Here is a 27967-nt window from a genome sequence, read left to right as displayed (position 1 = left end):
GGATGGATGATGAGGTGCATTTGCTGAATACACTCTTTGGAGTGTTTAAAGATGTTCTTTTGAGCACATTCATCTTGCTCCGACAAATGCATTGCAATAATCTGTCTGTTCATTTGAATATGCTAAAGAACGTATTTGCTTAATACACTCAAAAGAAATTCAGTAACTTAAAAAAACCTAGCCTGATTTCAATTCATTTCTTTTGCTCAGGTAAATAAATTCCTGGCAATAAAAGTTCCTGGGAATGTTACTGGAAAAGGGGCTATGGAAGTAAACAGAGTAACTGTCCTGTCTCTGGGTAAAAGTATTCCAATGTTTAGATTTTTCAACCAATTACAACAAATCCTTTTTATGGTCAATATTCTACTCACTTTTGTCTAAGAAACCGTGAATAGTTTTGAATATTAATCTTAGAAACTGCCTCTTTAACAGGTGAGTTTTATTCATGATATAAAGATAGAATATCTATGCTGTATGAATACTCACTGAGGCTTATGGGTTCAGCACATTTTATCTACTAGTATATACTGTGAGCTGTCTCCACAGATAGAAATGAGCCCACATACTATATGTCAGCTGTAGGCTGACAGTATGGATGGCTTCTCCTGCTGGTATAGTGTTATTCAGCGTACAGTCAGCATATAGCACACATCATTCATTCCTGGAGCAATTTTCTCCCTTATCAACTTCGCACAGTGCTGGAAGAAATACTATAATACTCTCTAATCATAATGTGTATGAGTCAATGCAGCCCAGAGCTGAAATATGGTTCTGCTTTAACGGCTTGTGTCTTTTAACATGTCATGGTGGATTCACACTAATTCATATAAATACATATGCACACATCAAAAGGCATGTGTTATCAGAATTTTCCCCCCAAAGCAACAATTTTTCAGTTAAACGGATCAGCTTGTGCTTAAATAGATTAATACTGCCACATTATTCATATGCGAAAACAAAAACTTCCACCACAAAAGAAAATAAAAACACAAATGCTAGTCAGCTATTGCAGCATCCTCTTTATTTGAGGAATAATGTGGGCATGTGTTGTTGAAGTAGATCCATTTCACCTCTATTTGTGGTCTAGGCTGTATAGGTGGTTGTTGGGTCAATGGTCTTGGAGGCACCAGTGAATAAATCCTCCATCAGGGCAGAGTAGTTGATGCTTTTCACAGCCACCGGTCCAGCATCAAAGCTCTGAGTCAAACTAACCTGGAGATAAAATAACAAAATAAAAATAACGAAACAGCACACTAACACATTTCACTAGTAAAATTAAAATGTTCTTCCTCCGTGTGGCTCAGTGGTGCTCATAAGGGATATTTAGTCAAAATTCTCAGCGCCATTGATCATATTTTAAAATTTTTTTAAAACATTTTTGAATGGATAAAATTTGCAAAATGAATAACATTGGATAAGATTAGAAACTGCTGCATAATTCAACAGAATATGAAATAGAGAGAAAAAAAAGACAACTAATCAGCTAAGAACAAGCGCATCTTCAAATGTAAGTGTCCATTTTTGTTAAAGCCAGAGTTCTTGAGCAGAGACTGAGAGACTGAGTTCAGCTGAAACCCAGTGAAGCGAAGAACAGCTGTAAACACAGGAGGAGGCAGAATTTAGAGACAAACACACATATTGTTAACATAGTCCACTGGGTACATGTCCCAGTTGTTCACCTGTTTTTGCTCATATGTGTCTGTGGCAAAGCATGTGAAATCATCATTACACAGAGACAGAGGCAAAGCTCGTTCCTTATTTTTCATTCGGCAGTGATGTACGTATCTCTTTCAGGTCACTTCCTGTGCTCAGTAAATTGTTCTCTTGACCGTTTCTTCCCACTAACTTCATTTTGCTTTTGGCTCACTTATTCTCTGAGTCATCAGCAGCAGAGGCAAGATGTAGATTGATTTTCAATTGCAACTATTTAAAAATCTGTGCACACGCTGTGAAATCACTTAGAGCACTTTTCTGATTCACTCTCATTTAAAAGTTACTCTTATCCTTCCCCACTCTGCTGTTAACTTCTGTTGTCTCTGCAGCACTGATGCTACTCTGTCTTACCTTCAGGATGTCATCAGGCGTTACAGGGGGAGCCGGGTGCTCGACCCAGTTAATGCCAGCCAGGAAGGCATGGTAGTCAATCTCATCCCCATCTGCAAACCTAGAGCACACATGCATTCAGATTAACCCTTTCATGCATAGTGGTCAGTAGAGTGGACAGCTCTTCAAAAGATGTTCTCCTATATATTCATGGGTTTTGACGTTTTAGTTGCCAACACAGTGGGACACTTGTACATGATTCCATACACTGTCACCTATTGGCCAGCCATGGGAAGTGCTTTTTATTTATTTATTTATTTATTTATTTTACTCATAACCAAGATGGCTGAAAGGAAGTCAGAAATGCTGAACATCCCAGGAATATCTGGTAAATCTTTCTATGTCAGGACACCCCTGTGGGTAGAAAAATATGTTAGCATCCAGTAACATCTAAGGATTAATATCAGTGTTAAAAATTCCAGATATTTATTTCGTATTGGAAGAAATTTGCAATTAATCAGGTCCACTAAATTGGACGCCATGCATCACTGGCCGTATTTCAACTTCAATTCATACCATTAGTGTAACTTTACTGTTAATCGATTGATCTGCAGTAACATATTTGACTGTAAATCATTTGCTAATTGTTCTTAGAGTGTAATTAACAGTTGTTTTGGTTTTTTTTTGCATAATATCTCCATTAAGTGAGTAACAACTAGTATTAGAATATGTTAAAATGTGAGAAAACATCAGATTAGGAGCATTAAAAATGTTTAATTGCATAGTCTTCCCACGGTATGTCATTTTACGATGTTGTTAAATACACATTTCTTTGCTTCAAAAGTTAAAAGCATGGTGGATGTTTTGTAACGCCATGAAAAATAGGTTCATAAATAAAATATTGAAACAGCAATTGCATTGCTTTTACATGCCTAAAGACAAATAAAAACACTCCGGAAAAAAAATCTTGATTAAGGTTCTTATAATTCATGCATGAAAGGGTTAAAAAAAATTTTTTAAGACTTCCTATCTACAAATTTGAACTTTATGTGACTAATATGTTATGTGTGTTCTACATTAAAGTAACTATGTAGGAAATAAAGAAAACACTTTATTGAATTTTTACTGTACAACAAAAACTGTGTTACTACTCCAACTAAATTCAGTATAAATGGAGGTTTTGAAATTTCTTATCCATGCCAAGAACCGTTCCAAGCATACTGTTGTAGACAATATAATTCACAATCACTAAAAATGAATCATTCAAAGACAATTCAAAAAGGCACTGGTATTTTGGACTGTTCTGCCCTGAACAGTGGATGGTAGACTCTTACTTTTTGAGGAGTAAAGTGAGCAGGTTCTCGGGCAGGGGAAGCTTGAAGGCCTTACAGATAGTCCTAAATTCTTTTAGGGGAAGACGTCCAGTTCTGGCGACAGGAAAAAGCAGAAACACACAGATTATAGTTGTTACAGCTTCAGAACTGTGGGACTTGACACAAAACTGGGGAATGGGTTTGTTCAAAATCACCACTTAAAGAAGGTACATATTCACGTGCATACTTAGAGAACGGGATCTCGTCTAAATTGAAAGTGCCTGCAATATGTTATTTTTATGACTTCACAAAAACAGCTGAGCAGGATATCACAATTAGATGGTGTTGACAAGTCAAACATGTGGTCAGAACATGTGTGCCAATAAGCCATCAGCAGGAACATAAATTGGCTTTTTTAAATAACATATTAAAACATATTATTTATAGAAAATGTCAGCCTGAGTTTGATTGAAAACGAGAAGTGAGTATAACAGAGGATGACTGTCTTCTAAAAGACCTCAGTTGTTTTCCAGAGTTATGCCAGAGATCCATTCTTGTCATGCCATCTTCATTACAGAGATGTTGATGAACAATCTGGCGCTAACTGAGGGTGTCAACACAACCACTGAAACAGACAGAGAGGCTTGACCTCATGGCATTGTCCATCATCTTTTGACTGTACCTAAGCTGATCAAGCTCAGGTTGCAGGTCTACTGTGCGCAGAGGGCAGGTTGTTTACGAAAACTTACATAAAGCAACTTTTTGTTATGTATGAAAAGAGAAGCTAAGTGGCAGAGTATATACAGAGAGAAAGAGAGCGACCAAGTGTGTGTGTGTGTGTGTGTGTGTCCTCTCTGGCCTGCAGAACTACATGCCATACAGGTCTTTAGGGTCCATCTGGTTCCAATGCTTCACTCACACTGCTGGAACTAATCGTAGCTCTGAGATATGGGGCCACGGGCTGAACGATTGATGTCTTGTTGTGACGCTGTGTGCCTTTGTGTGTGTGTTTCTTTTGCAGAAGCATTTTGTCTTAAGCCAACAAATATGTGATTTTATTTCTATGCGTTGTGTATGAATCCACCTACTTGTGCCGGTCCTGGTGCGTGAAGGCTTTAGCCATGGCAGGGAGCTCTTCAAAGTGCTTCTTTCTGAGGAAATCCTGGGCCACGGCCAGCATCAGGCCCACATCCAAGTCTGACTGCTGGCGGTCAGAGAAGCGTCGACCTAGCACCAGCACCTCATGCTCCGACATCCCACAGTCCAGGCCCATCAGCAGACCCCTATAGTGAGTACAAGCACACACATGCAAAACAATACAAAAAAATGAACAGAAAAAGGTGTCAGCTGACTATCACATACTTCACTTTAAAACCAGTGTCTCCAACATATTTGAAGTCACTTCTTCTTTGTGTATGAATCAATTTCTTTGAACTAATCAATAATTATATTTTATATTGACAAATGTACAGGGTGGGGAAGCAAAATTTACAATGAACATTTAGTTGTTTTTTCTCAGCGGGCACTACGTCAATTGTTTTGAAACCAAACATATATTGATGTCATAATCCTACCTAACACTATTATCCATACCTTTTCAGAAACTTTTGCCCATATGAGTAATCAGGAAAGCAAACGTCAAAGAGTGTGTGATTTGCTGAATGCACTCGTCACACCAAAGGAGATTTCAAAAATAGTTGGAGTGTCCATAAAGACTGTTTATAATGGAAAGAAGAGAATGACTATGAGCAAAACTATTACGAGAAAGTCTGGAAGATACTATTAAAGAAGAATGGGAGAAGTTGTCACCCGAATATTTGAGGAACACTTGCGCAAGTTTCAGGAAGCATGTGAAGGCAGTTATTGAGAAAGAAGGAGGACACATAGAATAAAAACATTTTCTATTATGTACATTTTCTTGTGGCAAATAAATTCTCATGACTTTCAATAAACTAATTGGTCATACACTGTCTTTCAATCCCTGCCTCAAAATATTGTAAATTTTGCTTCCCCACCCTGTATTTCTATACCTGCACACTGCCACATTTCATTACTTGTTTGTGAAACTACTCATGTAAAATATATTGGAATTATCACGATGTTACCTGAAACTACACTGGTTCACATCATATACTGAGCTCGTAAGTGCGCTAAGAGAGACTATAACCACTATACCACTAAACTATACCACTGTTTGGTGTGCTACCGTACCTGAATGACTCAAAAGGTATGAAGCCAGAGTTGCTGGGGTCACTGAGACCCACAAATGTTTTGATCTCACTCTGTTTCTCCTCTGGCATCGAATGTAGTTTACTCAGGATGCTGCCCACATTGGCTCTGGGAAACTTGGGAACAAAAATGTACTTTTAATCCTATGTAACATTAAATAACACCCATGGAAAAAATAATACATGCTTGTCAACATAAATGGGTAGGCAATGGTATCTGTGGTTTCAATGATTTAAGATTCCTCACCACATCTTTTCTAAACTACACTACATCCAGTCCTCCAAAAGAACAAATTTGACTGGCTGTGTTAGTTGGAGGAACATTTAATGAGCTTTCGAAAAAACCACGAGACAGAAAGATCCATTCTTTCCCCACCTCCTCTGGATGTTTGTCCATGTAGTTGAAGGTATATTCATCAGCATCCAAAATCTGGAAGTTCTTATTGTTAAAGCAGAGTGTAGCTCCAACATACAGATCCTGAGCTGTAAAGTACTCAGAGAGCTCACTCTTAAACAACTCCTGGCCCGGCTTCTTCACCCGACCACGCTTCAAAAATGAACCACCTTGCACACCTAGAAGGGTACAATGGAAATGGAATGGAAATAAAGAAATAAAACCAGGAAGGGTGACTAATGGGTGTTTTTGCTTGTGTTTAATTTTTTTTTTCAAATATAAACACTGACAGATAACCCAGTCCCATATTCAAAAATTACTGGTCAATTTTTCAGTGAATATGCTTTTCAATTCTAAATGACATTTTAATTATTATTCATGCACATCGTTTTATTTGATGTTATCTCCAGTGTGTGGATTTGTTATTTTGAAATTCTGAAAGGTTTCTGGTCTCAAAAAAACAGTCAACTGTTTTCCTTTAACATGTTTTGAAAATATTTGTAGTAGATTTTTTTCCAGATTGAAGTCATCTATATTTAACATACTCTGGTAATAGAACATCATCTGACAAACCTACCATTAACCATGAGAGTTATAGATTCTAAGCAGTTCTGGTGCAGCCACGGTCCAAATGTTTTTACCTGTGTTCCGCTGAGGAGGTTCAAACACACTAATGGAGTCATCAGAGAGGTAGAAAGAGACGATGAACACTCTGTCTTTGTCAACTGGATCAGTGGTTACCATCTTGGCACAGAATGTCAGAACGTTACTCTCTAGGCCACATCTAGGACCACACAGGCATAACTACATAAAGATTGGACCCACCACAAACACAAAAAGAAATGTTTCAGTTTGTAATTTCATTTGTCATTGAGACCACAACTCATCTGACCTGTCTTTCTCCATAAATTTGCGGAAATCTTTCTGTGGGGGCTTCAGCAGTAAGCCCTGGCATGAACTTAATGAATCCTCCTCGGTGCCAAAGCCACTGTAGGGGGGGGCAGAACCCTCAAGGGCTTAGGGGCTGGGGGAGCTTTGTACTGCACTGGGGTGAAGTCCTCTGAGAGGAAAAAGACAAAACACTTAAAAGAAGAAAGAAACCCAGGGGGAGCACAGAAATGATCAGAGGGCGGTGGGTAATCCATCCATGCAGGAACACAGCAGCTTGGACTGACAGTAACCCTGAGCTGAACCCTGGCTGCTCAGGACTCTCCATCACAGTAGGTTGTCACTGAGGACTCTGAACACTTTACTGGTGTGACTAACATTACTGAACCTGTTCAGGGTTGTAGGGCATTAACCATTTGAGGCATGGAGAAACACTGGCACTAATATCTTATTACTAGTCACACATCTGTGCTTAACTCTGTTAGCAGATTTACAGTCATGGAAAAAAAGTGTTAGACCATCAAAAGTCATCAAAAACAATGGTTATGCAACTAAGTACTAACTCCTGTGTGTATCATGTAACTGAAACAGACAGAAAAGAAAACATGGAATGCCTAAAAGCACTGTTTTTGTCAGTACAATGCCATAGCTATTAATGTAAGAACTGAAGTGATTTTGGTTATTATCAAGAAAACCATGGAAATTGTCTAGATATCAGCTCTTAAACTAAACTCTTATGAGATATGTTTGTTGTTATCATTATATTTATCCAAACAATGTACCTTTAGTTGTAAAAAGTATTAAAATGAACAAGAAATTGAAGAAAACAAGGGTGGGCTAATAATTTTTTCCGCAACTGTATGTAGGCAATTATCACGCAAAGAGGGGACTGCATCATTATACAGGCTGCTTTGTGGGACATAGGACAAATATGGTTCTTTAAATACATGTGAAGGTGAACATACTGTACTATTTTGGTTGCATTAATTATTCAAATGCTACAGTGTAATCAAAAATTTCATGATTTCATTTCAAGATGATGGAAAAACAATGGCTCAGAACATTTCAGAAAAGAAAACTATATGATTTTTTTCCCTCTGATGTAAAGATTCCTGTCCTATTATATTATGGATCCAGGATTTTAGTGGTTTAGTAGTGCTTGCTCATACTGCCCCCATGTGTTTGAATGGATGTAATGCAGACACAAGTAACAGGAAAACAGTTTTTACAAATGTGCAAGCTAATTTACCAAACTGCAATAAGACACAGACACATGAATGTTTATATTATTCTTGGACATATCATTAGACTGGTTGTGTCTATAGCAAAAAAAATATAATGTTAATACATACCAATGCCATATTTGGAGCGGTAGTATTCTTTGGTGAATTCATCACAGTCACAGATGATCACTTTTCGACCCCACACATTCAGCTCCCCACCAATAGTCAGATCACGGTCTTGATAAAAATCTTCTCGGACAGCTCCCGTCTGCAGAGGTGTGACAGAAAAGTGAGTAAAAATGAGCTCAGGCCAGTAAAAGTCTGCATCTAAAACATCCCAATAGCTTTGGAGTAATCATCCATTCGTGAAAAAAAATCTTACAGCAAAAATATTCTTTCAGCTCAGGTAATGTGCTATATGGTCAAAGTGTGTGATCATCACCCATGTGTTATTGTTCAACATTTCATTATAAAATGTGGACATTGACATGCTTTTATAACAGCCTCTACTCTCTCAGCTCTTCAGGGAAGGGCTTCTCACATGATTTTTGACCCTGGTTGCTGAAATATGTTTTCATTCGGCCACACGAGCATTTATGAGCATGTTATGTGATAAGGCCTGGCTCATAATGAATGATCTAATCATCCACAACATGTCAGATGGGGTTGAGGTCAAGGGTCTGCGTGAGTTAAGCCATGTTATTCCACGCCAAATTGGGAGAACAACTTCTTTATAGATGGTGGAGGCAATGAGACAGGAAAGAGCCTTCCAAGAACACGTTAGTACATTCTGAAGCCTGTATCAAATCTCGTCTTAGTATGTAACATTAACATTTCTTCTGACTAAAATTGAATACTAATTGACAATTTATTTTTTAATTCTAATTCTTTATTTATATAAAAATGTATATAAATAGCAAATTTGTTATTTTTCAGCACTCAGACATTATTTTTAGCTAACCAGCTGGCAGGCCATAAGCTATTGTCGTCATGCGGTGTCCGTCGTCGTCGTCGTCTGTCGTTGTCGTCTGTCATCGTTGTCTGTCGTCCATTACAAAAATTTCAATCGTCTTCTTCTCCAAAACTACAACTCCGATTGACTTCAAACTTGGTATACAGCTTCTTTATGATGATGTCAACAAAAGTTAGTGAAATTATTTGGATCTGGATCTGATTCTGGATTTGGTGCGACTTTGAAAAATTTCCCCATTGTAAGAAATAGGAAGTGGATCGATGCAATAACTCAGTAAATATAAACGATATCAAGTTGAAATTTCTACAGTCCAGCCCTGATGGGGAGATGACCAAAACATAATGGCCACATGCTGATCAGGATCTTCTTCTGGATCCGGGAACTTATGGAAAATTTAACACGGGCTCTTATGGGGAAAACATTTCTATCATCTTTTTCTCCAAAACTACAGTTCTGATTGACTTCAAACTTGGTATACAGCTTCTTTATGATGATGTCAACACAAGGTATTGAAATTATCTTGATCTGGACCTGATTCTGGATTTGGTGCGACTTTGAAAAATTTTCCTATTATAACACATAGGAATGTGAATTGATCCAATAAATCAGTAAGTATCAATGATATCAAGTTGGAATTTAAATTTTTTACAGATCTGATTAGAATATGACCAAAACATGGGCTATTTCTGTAATATAATAAATATACATAACTGGGTGATAATAAATGGCATCTGGATACATATCCCAAAGCTTTTAATTTGGCCGGTAAGCTACAGGGCCATTGGTCCTATTTTTCTCTTTATATTCTCATTTATTCACTCATTTGTGTTTTTTTCTACCTGTCTTTTTCTCTGAACTTGCTTCTTGTATGTTGCTGTTGCTAAGTGTGAAATTTCCCCACAATGGGATAAATAAAGTCTTATCGTATCGTAACTTATCTTACCATACAGTCGCTGAAAAAATGATTAGACCATCAAAAGTCATCAGAAACAATGGTTATGCAATCAAGTACTAACTCCTGTGTGTATCATGTGACTAAAACAGACAGAAAAGAAAATATGGAATGCCTAAAAGCACTGTTTTTGTCAGTACAATGCCATAGCTATTGACGTAAGAAGTGAAGTGATTTTGGTTATTATCAAGAAAACATGGAAAATTGATAGATATCAGCTCTGAAATTAAACTCTTATGAGCTATTTTTGTTGTTATCATTGTATTTGTCCAAACAAATATACCTTTAGTTGTACCAGGCATTAAATTTAACTGTAGCTTATCTTATTTTTACCAAGTGAAAATTTCTCATTTAACACAGATCACAACATTTTGGTCATACCAAGGAGCTTTTACACTTATTCTCAACACCAACCACAACCTCAACATCGTTATCCCTCCCAGTTAAAAAAAAAACCCTTGGTGATTCTCCAAATTAATGTTATATTTTCTTTTACTTTTGCTACATTAGTGTACTCCTCATATGTTTCTGGCAAGAGTAAAAGAGCGTACTTTGAGATTGTCGAGTATGTAGCGCTTTTCTTGACTTGAGGAATCAAACACATTGAGTACTGTCCGCTCAGTGATCTGTCCAGGCTGCTTGATTTGGGTTGGAGCATTCTGTTAAAAAACGACAAAATGATGAACAGGGGAAAGGCAAGAGTGTTATTTACAAAAATAAAGACTACAAAATAATAAACAACACAGAGCAATATTTTCTCATAAAACCAAATGAACATGCCTAAATTGAAAACAAATGGACATGGGCAGAAAAAAACAGACAGGAAAAAAAAAAGAAAAAACAGAGTGTGAGAAAGATTCAAACCTAGAGGGGAATGGAAGCTGTTTGACAGACTATATAGAATAATGGAGCAGTTCATGACTAAAAATGTGGTTGTTTCCCTTTTGGTGGTAGTTTCTGTTCAAATTTTAGGCCTGACATTTAATGAAAGGCATTAGGACAAACAAAATTACTGGACTGAAAAAAAAAAAAAGCACACACGCATTTGAGGCCTGGCTGTCTTTCAAAATGAATTAAGCTTCAGTCAGTAACTGGAGGAGAAAGCCAAAATGCTTGAGGGAGGCTGGATGCTACAACAGTCCTGTCAGAGTGAATGAGGTCTTGATGAAGGGAGAGATGAGAGGAGAAAGATGAAAAGAAGCCATCCAACCAGAAAGAGAGGTACCATAAGGTTTTAGCTATGAAATAATGATCCATAAATGAAAGATTTTTTTTGTTTTTATTCAATAAACACATGAAACAATCCAATAAATATTTTTGCTATATTCATGTACTTCTGATTTTTAGTTATTTACAGTGAGAATTTATTACATTTCAGACTCTTCTCATCTACAGCTGTTCTCTCTAAACCACAGAAATAAGGTATTTGCACGTAAGTTGACTTCTTTATTCTACTGCTACAATTGTATTTGAACTGCTCCTACCATGTGTCTCACCTTGGGCAGTTTGCTGCGGTTTAAGAACTTAGGGACATGATCTCTCCCAGAATTTTGGGGGGTGACCTCCAGTATCTCTATGGTGTCATCAGCCAGGTAGTAGAGGAGTATAAGCTCCCGTTGGTCACCAAACTGGCATCTGTCATCCCAAAAGCAGTAGAAGCGCAAGACTTTCCCGTCATGGTCCAAGAACTGCTTCAGAGTGTAATGTCTTTCATATGGTCGAAGTGGTTTCATACTTTTCTCCATCTGAATGAGGAAAGATGGAAAAAATTAAGTAAATATAGCCTCACCATTGTTTTCATCGAAGTTAAAAATTAATATCTTTACTCATATACTGCATTTTATTATACTAATTTGCAAAGTTCAATGCACAGATCAATCATTTTAACTGTCAAAGTCAATATTTGCTCATTCTCGTGCCTCCACAGTCAGAAATAACTTTTCTGTTTTTAGATGTTGAAATCTAAATGCATTTTTATGGCAAAAATAAATGAAAAACTTATTCTACAAGTGGGTGTAGTATGAAGTATAATGGAAAGTTCTGACTCGTGCTGATTCCTACCTTGACCCGGAGGCTGCTGTAAGGGTCATCAGGTACAATGCATGGGTCATTTAGGCGCACCCCAAGTTTTAAGAGAAAGTTCTTTGTAAAAGTGTCACAGTTGGTCACAGTGAATGTACGAGAGTACAGCACCATCTGTTGGTTGATGTTGAAATGGAAAATGTTGTAGAACTGGTCATCATTTGGGGGAGGCAGTGGGACACGGTGGCGATGAATAAGCGTTCCTACCACAGGGACCAACAATCCAACATTAGTCAACAGGTATCAAAAACATTTATATTTGAGTTAAGTGTACTGTCCAGGGGAGGTGGGTAAGAGACCATTTAGCTAGTGTTAATGCAGAAAACAGCATGACTATATATTTTCAGTAGGAATAGTAAGTCTCTAGTCACTATCACAGACAGATCACCTTGGGGGATACCACTGTTCTTGAACTCTGGCTCCACAACCTGTATAGTATCATCCTCCAGGTAGAAGTAGATCTTACAATTTCTGATTCTATATGTCTCATCGCGTGATTGAGGTACATCTTCCTGAAAGTATGCTTCAAAACACAAAGCCTAGAGGGGCAAACAGACTGCAAGTGAAATTCATGAAATGACAAAATTTTGTTAAATCATAATAAATGTTTTTATTGAAAGTGATTATAGTCATTTTAATATTTCATAGATGCCTGAATAGTGACATCCATGCTGTGTACTGTTGATTAACCCATAAAGACCCAAACATCCACAGGTGTCCAAAGTCATCTACTGATGTAAACTGTTTAATACCTGTTGATCCACTTATCTGATCAATCCATGTAAACAATCGGTGTAAAATGCAGTTTGTCATCTTTTTATGGTCATCAGATATGACCCTTGTGGACGTTCAGAGACTCTGTAGTGAACATGGAAACACCGTCATCTTCAACAACATTGATTCACCAGTAAACCCATGGAGTTGGATAAATGAGTGGATGAACACACTTGTTTTCTGTTCAGCTAATGATATATTTTGTTGAAAAAGTCACCTTTTTCTTCAATTTCCTGTTACTGATATACTGATATAATAACCCTCAACTTTTACCTGAGCTTGTATTAATATCCACATGATCAGTAAATTAAATATAACAAAATACATGATTTTCACTGAAACAATGCAAAACACAGAGGATAATATTACAATAAATGGTGATAAATCACTTCAGATGGTAATTTTGAGGAAAAAAACATATGGGAACTGCCACAAAAGTAGCACTGGGTCTTTATGGGTTAAAAAAAAAAAGCTTTTGAAGATCAGAAAACTGGCCTTTAAGGACCAAAATTGTTTGTGAAATGAATTTCTGTTCACCTGTTTGTCAAATGCCACCCATGATGGTAAACCACTGCCCTGTCCTTTAGGATAGACAGAATAATTTGGTTTCACCTTCTGGCCAATTAACAGCTCTCCTCCAATACCTGGCTTCTCAGACCCAATAAACAGAGGGACTCCATTGGAATAGACAAAATGGTGAGATTTGTGAAATCCCTCTTTTCCCAACTGTAACAGAAAAGAGAGGAATAACATCTTGAAATAATGAAACTTCATCCAAATTACACATTTAATTTACTTGTAGACAATGGAAAAGCCGTCTCTTTGCTTTTTTGTGTCAGTTTTAGCATCGTGTTCTTAATAAACAGCCATCTATAACACCAATGACAATCAAGCCCCTTGTCCCCTAAAGATAGATCCCAAAATTTCCCTTTAATGACCAATACTTTCCAATAGTAAAACATTTATATGAAACATGACAAAGTACACTTACTTGTTTATTAGGGGAATTTCCAGGTAGAAGTGGTAAAGCCATGACTACCTAAACAACTTCACGAAGTTATTTTCTCCTTATAACTCAAGCTAATGTTACATTGAACCTTGTTATTAGTTGCTATGGAAACGCGATGTTGGGGGACGTCTCTGAGACGTCAGCTCCAGAAGCTAAGCTAGCAACCTCTAGCATGAGCTGTGTGTGACGCAGTACGTAGAGCCCCGCCCCTGCGTGAAACGCCTGGTTTTAAGTGAGTCCCAGCAACTGGTGGTACTAATATGATTCACGTGAAAACTACATAAACTAGATCTGTTCCATTTTAGACATTTTACCCATACAACCAGAAAATACAGGTGTAATTTCACCATTAAAAAGGTCGCATGCTAAATATCAATAACACTTTGAGGGTTTGGACTGTGCAGTGGTGGAGCAGAAAGACCACCTGAGGGGACGCGAAATGGAAGAAAGCCATAATTGTTATCAATAACACCTGCACATTACCTGTGTGTACAAGTCAGAACATCTGTTGTGAGAAGAATCTATTTAACAATCTGTAATCCTGTAATTTGGATGGAATTTAACAAGTTAAGAGAAGAAAAATGTTTCTATTGTACATTCATTGTGAAATAAATAAATGAAAAGCTTTTGGAGTGGTTTTTATTTTTCATGAAATTTACATAATAGATGCACCACAGCCTTCAGGACCTAAGTCATCAGTTTATTTCTAAACAAAACATTAAAAAAAAGAGATGCAGGGGAAGCTGACATAACCTGTCAAACATGTAGCACCTCTAAATAAAGGCATAACAAACCCATTACATATCAGCACTTTAGAATACAATTCAAGTTTTAAAAGTGGAAATGATTGCCATGTTCAAAATTATACATCTGCCCTCAGTTGAATTGTATGGACACATGCACAGGAAAGTTTAAACCAACTTGACTTTGTTGATCTGTGCTTGGCTTATGTTCATGAGACAGCAATACATAATTATTTCCACTGCAGTACAATCTGTTTGGTAAAAAATAAATAATTCAAAAAAATTGCATAGTCAACCTTTTTTTAAAAGTTGCATGACATGCATTTTGGGAGTACTTTTCAAGGGACCATTCTGGTCAAACCAACAGGTCGAGCTTCATATTAAGTGCCTGTCATGTGAAGATCATAAGGTAGACAAAAGAATGTGCAGCTTATATAAACATAGTTACAAACTAATCTGAGATAGGTGACTTGATGTCAAAACACTTAAAAAAAACACAAAGTACTGATTTATCATTTTCCCAAGCAATTCTTATTTGGCAGACACTAAGATGCAAGTCCAAGCAGAAATCCTCCGATGAAACCACCTGTGACGACAATGTTTTTCTTCACAACTCCGTGGACTGAAAAGAAAAATAAAATAGTTAGAATCTATGTCAGACTAGTGACTTATGTTCATATGCAGTTGTGGCTCTTTAATTATGGGCTCTTTAATTATGTTTTTGAGTTTTCAACAATTATACTGGATGAAACTGGGGATATTGCAATTACACAATTTGTGCCTTAACCACGAGGCCACCACAATATCCCTCCGGTCACAATCTGTGACTGGAGGATGAATATGTATTTCAGCAGGGTTAAGAGGAAAGCTTGAGTTTCCATTTACTACAGCTGTTCAATTTGTTGAAAAAGTTATATTTTCCCTTGATAACTTGATTGTTATCATGGAAAATACATGGTACTGATCATTTTAGAATGCATTTTTTTTCTAATTTAAATGCACAAACTTAGGCTGGAATAAAAAAAAATATATTATACTAGTCAGTTTGTATTTTTAAACAGTAAAACCTCTTTGCTTAGTATCATTGAATGCAAAATATCACCCTTCTAGACCTTTACTTTGCAGCCTTTTACAGTTGATTAATTGTGCAGTTTTACCATTTACTACATGTTACAATCAAAGAACAATAAATAACACTCTGAACTCACCTTCTCAACAAATGTGTTTAGCTCTGGACCTGCTTTTTCAGTGCCCTTCTTTAACTGCTTCTTGGCTTTGTTGACATCCTTCTCTACTCTTTTCCAGTCCACTTGAATATAGCCACTGTTGTGAGCAATCTGAGGACAGAGTGCTGGATAAGTTAATTATATCCAGGAGATTGACCAAAATGGCCTTAAAAAAACAACAAAAACAAAAACCTCACATATGTTTATACATAGTAATGACATAATGACAGTATACCTGCAACATCAGAAGACCACCTCCTACAGCTGTAGCAGCAACTTTTCCCACCTTCTGGAAGAGATATCCAGCACACCTAAAAATGCATTGAAGAGAGCATGAATGAAAGGGAGAAAACAATACATACATTACTTCAACTACTTTTAAAAGCGACACTAGAAATGTTGCAATAATTACAGTAATCCACTTATATAGTTGTAATATTTAAGGAGAGTAGCATAAGGAAAACCTGTATGCCTAAATCTATTAGGCACTATTAAAGCATGCCTAATATTTACAGTTTATTCTCACAGTCATGCTGTGGCAGCATATTGCAGACCTTTACATTCAAGCATGTTTCAGACAGTGATAGTGGTTGAGGAGAGACATCACACAAAGAACTGGAAAGAAATTTGAAGACACAGGATAAATTTATGGAAAAAGCAACATCGAGTGTCTTAATGTGCTGCCAAAACAGCCTCAATGTGTTTTGGCATCAACCCGAGAGTGGATGGGGGCTGAGAGTGCTGTCTGACACATCTGTCCAAAATTTCCTGTAGGTGTTCGTATCGGTTGAGATCTAGTGCCTGTTAGGCATTTGATAAACATGTTTTTCAGGCTCAAACCACGCAGTGAGACCTTGACCTTAGATTGAGGGCATGGCCATCTTGAAGAAGACACCATTCCCATCAGGTTTACACTTTAATTCACCTGTCTGTATGTATTATTTATCGATAGAACATAAATGAAGTATGTTCTGTGGAGACTTATAAGCAGCACAATGCTTTTCTGATGATACTTACCATCCACTAGCTCCGCCTATGGCTATCTGTGTGGCCACAGAGTATTTCTCTGCTACAGGGCCGGAGTTTTTTCCAAATAGGCGGTTCCACCATCTCTGACGTTTGGCATATTCTGTCAGGTCTACGACCTTGTCATAGATTTCTCCTCAACTCTGTAATAACAATAAATAAAAACATTAGGCAAAATGTTATCGAAAAAAGGCTCTGGTACTACATGGCTACAAAAAGCTAATATTACACATAGCTAAACTTAACCCATGGGATAACCTGTCAAAGTGTCTTAATAGTAACAAACTAATCGTAACAGTGTGGGAAGGCAGTATAACTGTCACATTCAACGTTACATAACATCGTATGTATACACGGTTTAGATAATGATTCAATGTTAGCTTTATGTTAGCAACATTCGCAACTTAATAAAAGTTCGCTGGCCTAACAATAAGTTAGCATAAGACGAGTCCGGCTAAGAAGTGACGAAAAGTCAATGTGATCACCCTATACCTCTGGACTAATAGCTGGAAGACTGTACAGTGTACGGTAAAAGTTCCAAACATGCATCATGTGTCTTTCATGCTAAGCTTTGCCGGTGTCCCCGTTCAAAGACATGTATTAAGTTTTCAGGCCTACTTACCCTTGTCGCGGTTCGCCATTTTGGAGAAAAGCTTGTCTGTCCTCAGCTGCCTGCACGTCCGGCGTCATTTGCATAAATTTGTCGGTCACAGAAAAAGAAACTAAAAGACGAGACAATGATACTTTATTATACTATTACTATATACTAGACAACAACAACAGCAAATAATAATAATAATAATAATAATAATAATAATAATAATAATAATAATAATAATAAAACATTTAAATAAATTAATATATGGTATTATTTTAAGGATTACAATAAACACAGACATATTAAATACACTGAATTATTCTACAATTACAGTAAATACAGGTAAAAATGATTCTTTCAAAGTAGTAAACAAAGTACGCAAAGTAAATTCCACAATAATATCAAACAGGACTTTGTTATGAGGTTTTTGTTGATTACAAAACAGTACATTTTGAAATTTTGTTGAATAATCAAACTCTTCAGGCAATATATTTTGTGATGCAGAGGGTTGGAATGTAGTAATGGACATTTTAACAATAAATAAGAAGAGGTCAATATTAGACAAAAGGGATTTAAATTTAGCATGTGTATAAGATTTCCAAGCAGTAATTATTTTGCAATGGTACATTTTCATATCTACTACTGTCTTGACCAAAGCATATGGGAGATAATTTTGAAATATAGCATAATACAATTTAGTTAAAGTTAAAACCCATTTATATGACTACAGGTGTGCTATAAATTAAGATGGTTATCCTAGAACAAGTGGCTGTTGTGAGTAAGCTGAGAAAAGAGTGCTTGGTAAGTTAAACAAGTCTGGGAAATAGATTGACCAAAGTGGTCATTTTACCCCCCCCATATTTTATACATAGTAACATCAGTGTACCTGCAACATCAGAAGACCAGCAATCCTGCACACCTAAAAGTACAATGAAGGGAGCATGAATGGAAAGGGAGAGAACAACACACAGCCTACATTATTACTTCAATTGCTTTTCAAAGCAACATGGTACAATTTGAAACACAGTTATGACAACCCACTTACATAGGTGTGATGTTTAAGGAGAGCGGCATGATGCAAATCATTAAACATCACTACAGCATCCTCAATATTTTCAGTTCATTCTCATACTCATTATGCTGTGGTACCATAGACAGTTATCTATCTATCTATCTATCTATCTATCTATCTATCTATCTATCTATCTATCTATCTATCTATCTATCTATCTATCTATCTATCTATCTATCTATCTATCTATCTATCAAAAAGTACTGTGTGCAACGTTGCAACAAACATTCTTGACAGCTGCCCCCCCACCCAAGGCAAGCATGACAGCTATGTTGACCAATTGGATGCTTTATAATATTGTTACGTAATCATAATATAGCGTGAGTAACCAATCGTAGGACTGAAGGTGGGTCTTGGCGGTTCATTTGGTGTGTACGTGCGCGTGTTCGTTCGCGTGTTCGCAACACATCAACCGGAGACGGTCACGTGACGTCAGACGCCGGCCGCTGATTGGTCAGGGTAAGCTGAGGGCGTGCCGAAGGTGGCGGCGTGCGTTTGCCTATGTGACACAATTACAACAACTTTGAGCTGATGGTTGGGGAAGTTTGCGATATTATCAAATAACACCCAGTCGTAAAACCCAACATTATATCAACTTCATGCATAAATTGGCACTGGAATACACGCTGTGTTTTGATGTACAATGAGGAGGGTGGAAGGTAACTTGAAGGGATCATTTCCTTGAGGATTTGGCAAGAATTACGCTACGCCCCGTTTTAGTCCTGGATAAGGTGTGCAGCACTTTCGTTGTTACTGCTTTTCGCCGGAGTTGCTCGGTCCCGTTGATCTCCCCATTTCTTTTCCATGAAATCGTGCGGAGTGTCGCTCACCGCCGCTGTCTCTGCTGCTGCTCGGAGTCTCGGCGTTGCTGGTAATGACGAGGAGAAAATGGCGTCGGGAAAAGCGACTGAAATCGAAGAGGACTTTCCGAAGCTAACAGCGCAAGAGAAAGAGAGCTTGGTCGGAATTGACAGGTTAGATGATCTGTTATGCGAACCATATCATTCTCTTCTTTTCTAGAATTTATATATTTCTTTGCACAGTTTAAAACAACAAATATGAATGCCCCCAAGTAATACGGAACCGCCTGTGTTGTCTGTCCTCTACTTGCAGTTCACTGTTTGGATTTCATAGGCTTCAAGAAGATGGCGCCAGAACGAAGGCCTTGCTGTTAAAGGTATGTCACAGAATAGGACCTGAGTCTCCTCTCTCCGTTATACCCCCTGATTAGTGCATATCCCACCTGAAATAAGTGGTACAGACCTACTAACGCCTCTCTTGCTATATGGCTGGCTGCTACATACGCAAGCCTCAATTTCCCCAACTTTGAAGCTTATACAGCGAATAACTGTATAAACAGCTTTCTGTGGTGTTTATAGCATGTGAAGATACATTTGCATTGTTAAGCATGAAATAAAAGGACCCAAATAAAACTATCTAATGTTAATCAATGCAAGCCATGTCCAAACTAGCACATACAACGTTGTAGCAGTGAAATTCGGGGACGATATGAATCTCCACCCTACTGAAATCGGTGTGTCATCGGCTGGTGAGAGAATGGGACCAATGCTGCCCTACGTATGGTTTATAGCGTTGCATTAACTGTTCAGACGTATTTAAGTATATTGCAAACATAAGCAAACGTATATAGAAACAGTCATGTGTGAAGCAAACACGAAAACCGGTATTTGCTTCGTTTTCTGCAACGTTGTGTTCACGTAACCCATGTAAACTGCGAGACTTCAAAGTGGGGAGATTAACAAATGTATTACTTTACTACTTGACTTTCAAAAGTCACTCATGACATCGTGACATCGACTCATGGAAGAGGGGAAATGTGCATTTTTGACGTCCATCCACTGAGATATTAAGTTGTTAGCAGTGTTTGTATCCCACCAAAGCCATCCGTCCCATCCTCAGTAACGGCTCTGGAGTTTGGCTTGTGCGTCAGCTCACCCTGATAGCACTTAGCGGCTAACTACCCAGCGCTTTTCTGTATTCTTCCTCCACAGCTACATGACCACACCACAAGCCTGACATTGTCGAAGGGGACGTAAATAATTACACTGTGTTAGTTTGGGGTTGCAAAATAATGGCTGCTTGACTTGGCCCAAGATGGCGGGGATGGGAAGAAAATACCTAGCAAACGTTTGCTAGCTGTTAACTAGCAACAGCGGCTAAGCCTAATCACAATTCGCCTAATGATATCACGACGAACGCGTTGAGCGAATGAAACAATGATGAGTGATTTAAGCGGAAGCCCAAGGCAGTCAAAACTCAAATGTACAGCAGTTGGCTCACACATTGTTGTTTTTGTCCATGCTGTCCATGTTAACCCACCGGTTATACCACCTTTTGCTTAATGTGTCTTCAACATGTGGCTTCTGGGGCTCTTGTTTAAGGATTGAGCCTGTTACAGTGCTTTGTTAGGATGGAGTTTCAGGTACGGCCTAACTCTGCACCCAGTTGTCAGCACTGCGTGGGTTGTGAAAATGTTTAGTTACTTTAAGTGTATTCTACGAACCGGTGTATTCTTACATGTCATTTAGAAACTGGTTGTAGGGTCTTTCTTCGTCATACTGTACACGTATTGAATCCTATGGGTAAATGTTGTATCTGTTACGGGTTAAATGTACACAAGACCTAGTTTCTTGTCTTCCCTCTGACTGGACATAACTATGCTAAATGTGGGACAGGAATTGTGCAGTATAAATGTAACCTTAATTTAATGCCCTCTTGTGTAATATTCGTGATGGAAATGGAATATACAGATATGTATATGTGAATATATTGTTTGCTGAGTCAACCTTAGGGTGTACATTCTGAAAAGTAGTAAGTATACTTTGGCATTCTTGTGTCAGAAAACTGTTGAACCGGATTATTTATTTTTTAAATGTGTGGCTGGTAGTTTCTTTTCTAAAAAGATGAAAAGTGTTGCAAAGTCTCCTTCTATTGCTACGTATATTTTCTGCAGTAAGGCCTGTATGATAGGAGGAAATTGTGTAATGTGCATACTGTGGTCATGCAGCCTCACACTGGCTGCCAGTTAATCTAAAGGTAGATGATTTTTAGCAGGGGCTTCATCTTATTGTCCAAATGATGTAAATGGATGGCCCATGTCTGCTGGGATCCATCTGACAGGTCAGAAATGTGGCTACTGTAAATATCTGTCACTCCTTCACTCAGGAAATGTGTTGCGCTTAATGTGCATGTCCATATGGCATTGATGGAAATGGGAAAAAAAAGTGATTTATCGGTCAGCAGCGCATACAATTCACTCTATTTAATTTGAATACTTCTTAGCAGCAAATCTAGATGATAAAGTAGATTGCTTGGTCAGCTTGATTATTAAAAGCCTGACGAGAACCAAGGGATACATTTTTATACACAGACAAATTTTATTAATATGGTTAGACAAATGATAATTGCTTAATCAGTCAAGATATTGAAGCTTAGTCTAGTCATCATGCATTGTCAACACACATACACTTATTAGTGAAATAGTTTTCTACACTGTGAACTTAATCCAACATATACAGACTCATACACAGGTGTGACCAAATTTATTCTCACTCATTACTACTCTTCACTGACCGCAGTATGGGCCATTAGGGATCATTTGTTTAGCCGTTGTTCAAGTACTGACCGACAAGATCCACATTTGGACATGGAGCGAGTTTTATGCAAAAGAGCACCTGAAAGCTGAAAACAACATCCCCGTGGTGGAGCACAAGTGAAGTGTCAGATTAGAACTTCTACATTAACAAGAAATATTGTTAAGAGCTCTAAGATGTTAAATTAAATTAATTGTTGGGATTTTTTGTCATAGTTGCCGTTGTTGCAAGGCAGTATTACATAAATTTTGTTTCATGACATTTTGCCCTTTCTTACTCTAGTGATGTGTTTATAGATTAGGCCTATAAAATATTTAATGTCAGAACATATAATAAATGTGATGATTAATAAAGGGTTAGCTTTGCCCTGCAAGTGATACAGTATATGAAGTGTTTAGTATTCATGAAAGTTTAAGAATGAAGTAATTTTCATTTTATACATTGTAGTGCAGTAAATACAGCATATGCCTACAGCAGTAAATTTGTTTCCTTTTCCAAACCAGTCTTGTTTATCTGTGTCTTGCATAGTTGGTAATTAACAGTTATAATGTTAAAAAGTTATAACTCTGAATGAGAGAGCAATGCACAATTAATTTGGACCCCCTCTCAGTCTGTCTCAGTGCTTCTCGTGGCCACTCATGCTACCTATTGAAGTACTACAGGTGCTGCTTTGGCTATGTTGTGAAAAATGAATATGGTCTGAGAAATTAAAACTGGAATACCAGTTCATCCAGCATATCACCCAGCACAAACTGACAGTTATGAAGTAGTCTTTTTTTGTGTAAAATGCTGTAGATCTGTTTGGTTACGTGTTCTTCCTTCCTGCTGCATGCCACCCATCTAACTCAGCATTTGCGTTCCTGTGTCTGATAGGCTGTTAGCTGCTATGATGCCATCATCCTGAAAGCAGAGGGGAAAGTGGACCCTGACATTTTCTGTCAGCTGGGTCATTTTAACCTCTTGCTAGAGGACTATCCAAAAGGTGAGTCTCGGATGCATTTTTTTTTTTACACTCCCCCTCCCCCATTTTGTTTCTTACATCCATAGCACAGAATAAGTTGATAATTTCACGTCATTAGAAGTCCTCAGTTGTTGCTTTGGTATTACTATAGTGAGTATTCTGTTTAACGGTGTTAATCTGTTGAGAAAGATTTGCTTAATTAAACAACCTGTGCTTCTTTTCTTGGGATGTGTTAAGAATACAGTTTATCTGTAAAAATGGAGCCCTTACATTATCACTAACTGTCTTGCCTGTTGTGTCCCTCTTTCTTTGTTATATTTTTTTTAAATTCATTTGAATACTTTCTCAGCATTATCTGCATACCAGAGGTACTTCAGTTTACAGGCGGACTACTGGAAGGTAAGTTTTCCTCCCAGAATTCAATATAAAATCTGGTATTGAAAGCACATGACTCTAATAAGCCTGTCCGATGAGATAAACCCTGACCTTCATGTTCTGTCCAAACACCCCTCATTCTAACACAAAGCACTGCAGAGTACTCACAACTATTATCAAAAATACTCAGCCCACACTTTGTGTTGTTTTTGTAGATAGCCCTGCAGAATTGTGGCAGCTGTATTGCCTTCACTGTGGTTTTTAATAACTGAGATGCAAATGACTGAATTTGCTGATCAGGGAGAGACCAGTGTTTGGCCCTGGAAAAACTCCCTGTTTTTTTTCCTGTATTTTGAGGACAAACATACTCATATATTGCTCTGGGCCCTTTGTACAACAAATTTTTGTTTAAGTTTAGCTTTTCTTACTATATACTGCACCTGTATGAACACCTTCAAACACACCAAGTGTAAAACTCTACATTTATTTTAAAAACCAAGATGCCGGCATAGAGGCTAAAGTAATTATAAGGTCTGTCCTGGTGCTTTGAATGCACCACATAAACAGTACAACAAAATATAGCTAAGAAAGTAGTGGAGTGTAATAAGGATGGGCCTTGTTAAGGTTTCATTGAATCAAATACAATTATCGATGGAGTTTAATTGGTCTAATTCTATATGGGTTCCTTCATTGATTACTGACAATATTTTTTGTGTGGAAAAGTAGACCTACACACTTTTTCAGAGTCAACACTTCTATTATATCAGAGCCTGAGTATGACATGCAAAGTACAAAAAGGTATGAAGACGAATGAAATATTGACATGAGTCCAATGATTACCAAATTGTACTTAATGCTAGAAACGCCAGTCCTGGTTAGTGTTGTTATAACAGGCTATTTAAAGGGGTCATATTTTGCTTTTTCGACTTTTATTAGTCTTTGGTACATTTATTTGTGTATTTGGACCTTAATAGTTCATAATGTTTGAATTTGAACCCTAATGGTGCTGCAAAGCTGTTTTTATATTCATTTTGGCAAAAATCAAATGGATTTCTACAACCCGTTTTAATTCTTGCTTAATTTGTTACGTCTATAAGTAGTTACATCACGACATTTGCACATATACGGTCAAGACTTCCGATGAACATTTCTCTTGAGTACACCATAATAGTTTGTCAGCAGTAGCAGTTGTAGTCCATGCTGAAAATATGTCCAAATTTTGAGCCAGTTACCTAAAATGTTCAGTTGTTGGTTGAACGGGACAGAGCAGCACAGCCAACAGCTTGGAGGGGGTGGGATGTGAAGTGACTCATTTGCATTTAAAGGGCCAGTGTTCAAAATGATCTTTCTGATGTCATTACTCAGAAATAGGGTTGAAGATGGACCTGTGGAGTTTAAGCAATGAAGAAGTCAGACTACATTTCAGCATTTACAGTTTATGTAGACTACAGGGAAATGTTTTAAAATGCATAATTCCATTAAAAAAAAAAGCAAAATATCAACCCTTTAACTCAAGAAATGCTGCTTAATTCTGAAGTAGAGGGACCTATGTACAGTGTCAAATCTAAAGTCCAAGTTGGGTAGGAAAATGTTCCAGTTTATTACAAGTCCCCCCTCACTTGAAGTGATCATTATATAGTCGTTACAATTGTGAAATGAAGCCAGACCTTGGACCATTTCTTTCTCTCTTTTGGGGTTCCTTTCCATATTGCAAGTTTCTTACACAACAGTGATGTCGTTGTGAAAAGCTTGGAGGCATATTGATGGATCTCACAGTTTGGAATCAACTAGGACCAGTTTTTCAGTTTCAAAAACTCAGGAACTGGATCCCGCGTGTTACAATATATGTTTTAAAATATGCGTTAATAACGTGTTCATTGGAAGTAGACTTGGTACAGTGTACACACAGTTAAGCCAGACTTTATTGTTGTTTTTGTTCTGAGGCTGGTGTCTTAATTTATTTACTGCAATTTATTTGGGTTTACTGTTGCTCTTGGCTTTTTCACATTGTTTATGGGTCAGATCAAGTGAAAGTGAACATCAACATGAAAAATAAAATTTGCACACATCATTTATCAAGTTTTGTTTAGCTAAAGATCTCTATTTTATGGAACTGTTATCCTTTTTAAAATACCACTTGTAGAAAAAAAAGTTACAACTGATTTTATTGATTGTACTATTTACACCATAGCCATGCTTCAGACATAAAAATATAGCTTGAATTTGATGCTGAAAATTGTATCTAAAAAATTTGAAAATTTATTCAATCTGTTGATTATATAGGTGATTAAGTTTCAAGTATTAGATATTCATTATTTTGTGAATATTATTGATATTTATGAACATTTGTGAGTTGCTTAAAAGGTCCTGTCCAGATGTTACCACAAAAATGCCAATTTTTAATTTTCAAGTTAATTATAATTCAGATATTTGAGTGAAACTTTGAGAAAATAATGATCTTTTGGTACATTTTGGGTGATGCATACAATGGTAAAGAATTGTCCATGTGTTACTAAGACAGCCTGTCCACGTGTTATCACATTCTCATGTCAATAACACAGAGACTTTTCAATATTTTACTCCAAAATGTATTTTCAGCATAGTTGAACATAATATCTAAAAGGTTTTGTCCTACTTGTTATCAATTTCTGTCGAGAACCGCATGTTTTGAATGTTTGTGTAAAGCTTAAAAAATTGATGTCCGTTTCAAGTCCACGTGTTACCGAACAGTAATTTGACTTTTTTCACCTAAAAATTTTATCTCCCCGAATTTTGTTATACATAATGTTAAAGTGCTTATAAATACCTACTCAGATATGTATAATACATGCATGTAAGTTACTCTGCTTACATGACAGAGACTGTTGAACACCTAATGTGTCCACATGTTGCCGCTCGATCGGACCCTTATATATTAATCCAAATGTGAGGCTGCTGAGAGGAATTCTTTCAGAGTCTGGCACAATGGGCAAACAGTCACCTTTTAACAGCACCATTGAAAACCATTATCTAGCCTCTGCATTTGGCTCTTCCTTCAGTTCAGTTGTTGTTAAAATGGTGGATAACTCAGATAGTGCCAATAGATGCGTAGATATTATTTGGAGTTGTGTGTCCTCCCCACTATAGACTGATAGTTGCTGGTACATCTTTCTATTATTTATGTCCTCATGCAAGTACAGAGAATAACTGACCAATACCAGTAAACGGTGAAGTGTGGCCATGATGACTAATGCATCAATGCCCTTATATATGTCAGACAAGCTATATTTAAGCACATATATATTTGTACTGTGTAGTTTTAACAGAACTGTCAACGATCCAGTAACTAGAACATTTTGTCACTGATGAAGTGTGAGTTGAAACATACATAAAACAGCCTATAGATTCTTATATTGCTTGTTTTTTCCTTTTTAAGGATGTTGTTCACTGTGGATATACTAATTCTGTGATACCTGTGGTTCAAATACAATCATTATTAGATTATTTGCCAACCATTGTTATTATTATTTTTAATAGATTAATCCAACAATTTGTTTTTTGATCAGATGGCTGATCTAATGATTTTTTTTTTTTTTTGATTAAGCAATAAAATATTGTGTAGTTAATCCTTTAGTTTACTCTGAATAATCCTTTGGTTACCTTACATCATTACCCTAAGTTTTATACTTATTCTTTCAGAGTCACCAAACATTTCTCTTTTTGTTGAAAGAATTCCCCTCTTTCAGTGAGGACATTTTTTCAGGTGAAGGGGAAATGATTTTTGTTATGTTTGCTACTCAGTCAATTTAAAATAAAAATGTAAATATTTAGTGCAATTGCAAAATTGATTGTATGTTTACAACCATATGGAAAAAATGACACCGCCCCATATTGCTCTTTCTTTCTCTGTTGTGTTTATTTACATAGTTGCTAAATTGCATTTAACTCTAGGGTGAAAACATTATGCTGGCAGTTGTAATGAGCATATTGAAAGCATATGAAATTAACAAACCACATAATTTCTACTTTCCCTGTACTCGTATTTTGAATGACAGAACTAGTTTAATAGATCCACTGACAGCATTTACGTGAACTTGTCCCACTTTTAAACAGGATAAGTCTACAAATGCAGTGGCATTCTTATCAGGAGTAGTTTAGCTCATGGATAAAACATCAGACATATTACTCTTCTCATGACCCTAGATTAGACAAACTTTATATCATTCATATCAGAAAGGTGATGAGCTATATCTTACTTGAATGACAATTAATCCACTATAAAAAAATCATTCATGCTATTCGTTAAATGTCTCCTCCTTTTTTGGTTGTTCCTGTCTTTCTCTTTAGATGTTGCCATGCATGCCATTAATTGACTTCATAACTTTTTGGAACATTTTGAAGCCTAAAAAAATTATATGATTGAAAATTGCACAGTTTTGACAAGCTTAGTTTTTCCCCATTATTACTGACAATTTAGTGTTGAAGTGAAAATTC

The 27967-nt window shown here is 37.1% G+C and overlaps 3 protein-coding genes across 5 annotated transcripts in view; 1 reads left to right on the top strand and 2 right to left on the bottom strand.

Moving 5' to 3' along the window:
* Positions 1-1004: 1004 nt before the first annotated feature.
* On the bottom strand, positions 1005-14139 carry efhc2 (EF-hand domain (C-terminal) containing 2). The gene is given in 16 exon segments (XM_030124398.1): positions 1005-1212; positions 2065-2164; positions 3378-3470; positions 4445-4639; positions 5568-5701; positions 5961-6157; positions 6620-6762; positions 6871-6983; positions 6986-7038; positions 8219-8357; positions 10566-10673; positions 11511-11759; positions 12076-12299; positions 12485-12635; positions 13408-13596; positions 13862-14139. Coding segments are annotated over 16 exon segments (2259 nt in total). The 5' UTR covers positions 13904-14139; the 3' UTR covers positions 1005-1083.
* A 361-nt stretch (positions 14140-14500) lies between these two features.
* fundc1 (FUN14 domain containing 1) lies at positions 14501-17515 on the bottom strand. Its single transcript, XM_030124297.1, has 5 exons — positions 17497-17515; positions 16866-17013; positions 16084-16159; positions 15831-15959; positions 14501-15244 (listed from the first exon to the last, which is right to left on the bottom strand). Exons 1-5 carry the CDS (start codon positions 17513-17515, stop codon positions 15230-15232), a joined length of 387 nt encoding a protein of 128 aa, XP_029980157.1. The 3' UTR covers positions 14501-15229.
* A 1501-nt stretch (positions 17516-19016) lies between these two features.
* The window catches only part of kdm6a (lysine (K)-specific demethylase 6A), a 54669-nt gene continuing 45718 nt past the window's right edge, over positions 19017-27967 (top strand). For all 3 annotated transcript variants that reach the window (XM_030124396.1, XM_030124394.1, XM_030124393.1), the window contains exons 1-4: positions 19017-19518; positions 19658-19721; positions 23032-23140; positions 23469-23518. In XM_030124396.1, coding sequence (XP_029980256.1) covers positions 19349-19518; positions 19658-19721; positions 23032-23140; positions 23469-23518 — 393 coding nt within the window. In that variant the 5' untranslated portion in view covers positions 19017-19348. The remainder of the gene's footprint in view (positions 19519-19657; positions 19722-23031; positions 23141-23468; positions 23519-27967) is intronic.

This window comes from Sphaeramia orbicularis, chromosome 21 (genome assembly GCF_902148855.1).
Source record: "Sphaeramia orbicularis chromosome 21, fSphaOr1.1, whole genome shotgun sequence".
Lineage (NCBI taxonomy): Eukaryota > Metazoa > Chordata > Actinopteri > Kurtiformes > Apogonidae > Sphaeramia > Sphaeramia orbicularis.
Note: the sequence above shows the minus strand (reverse complement) of the source record. Positions and strands in the feature narration are given on the sequence as shown.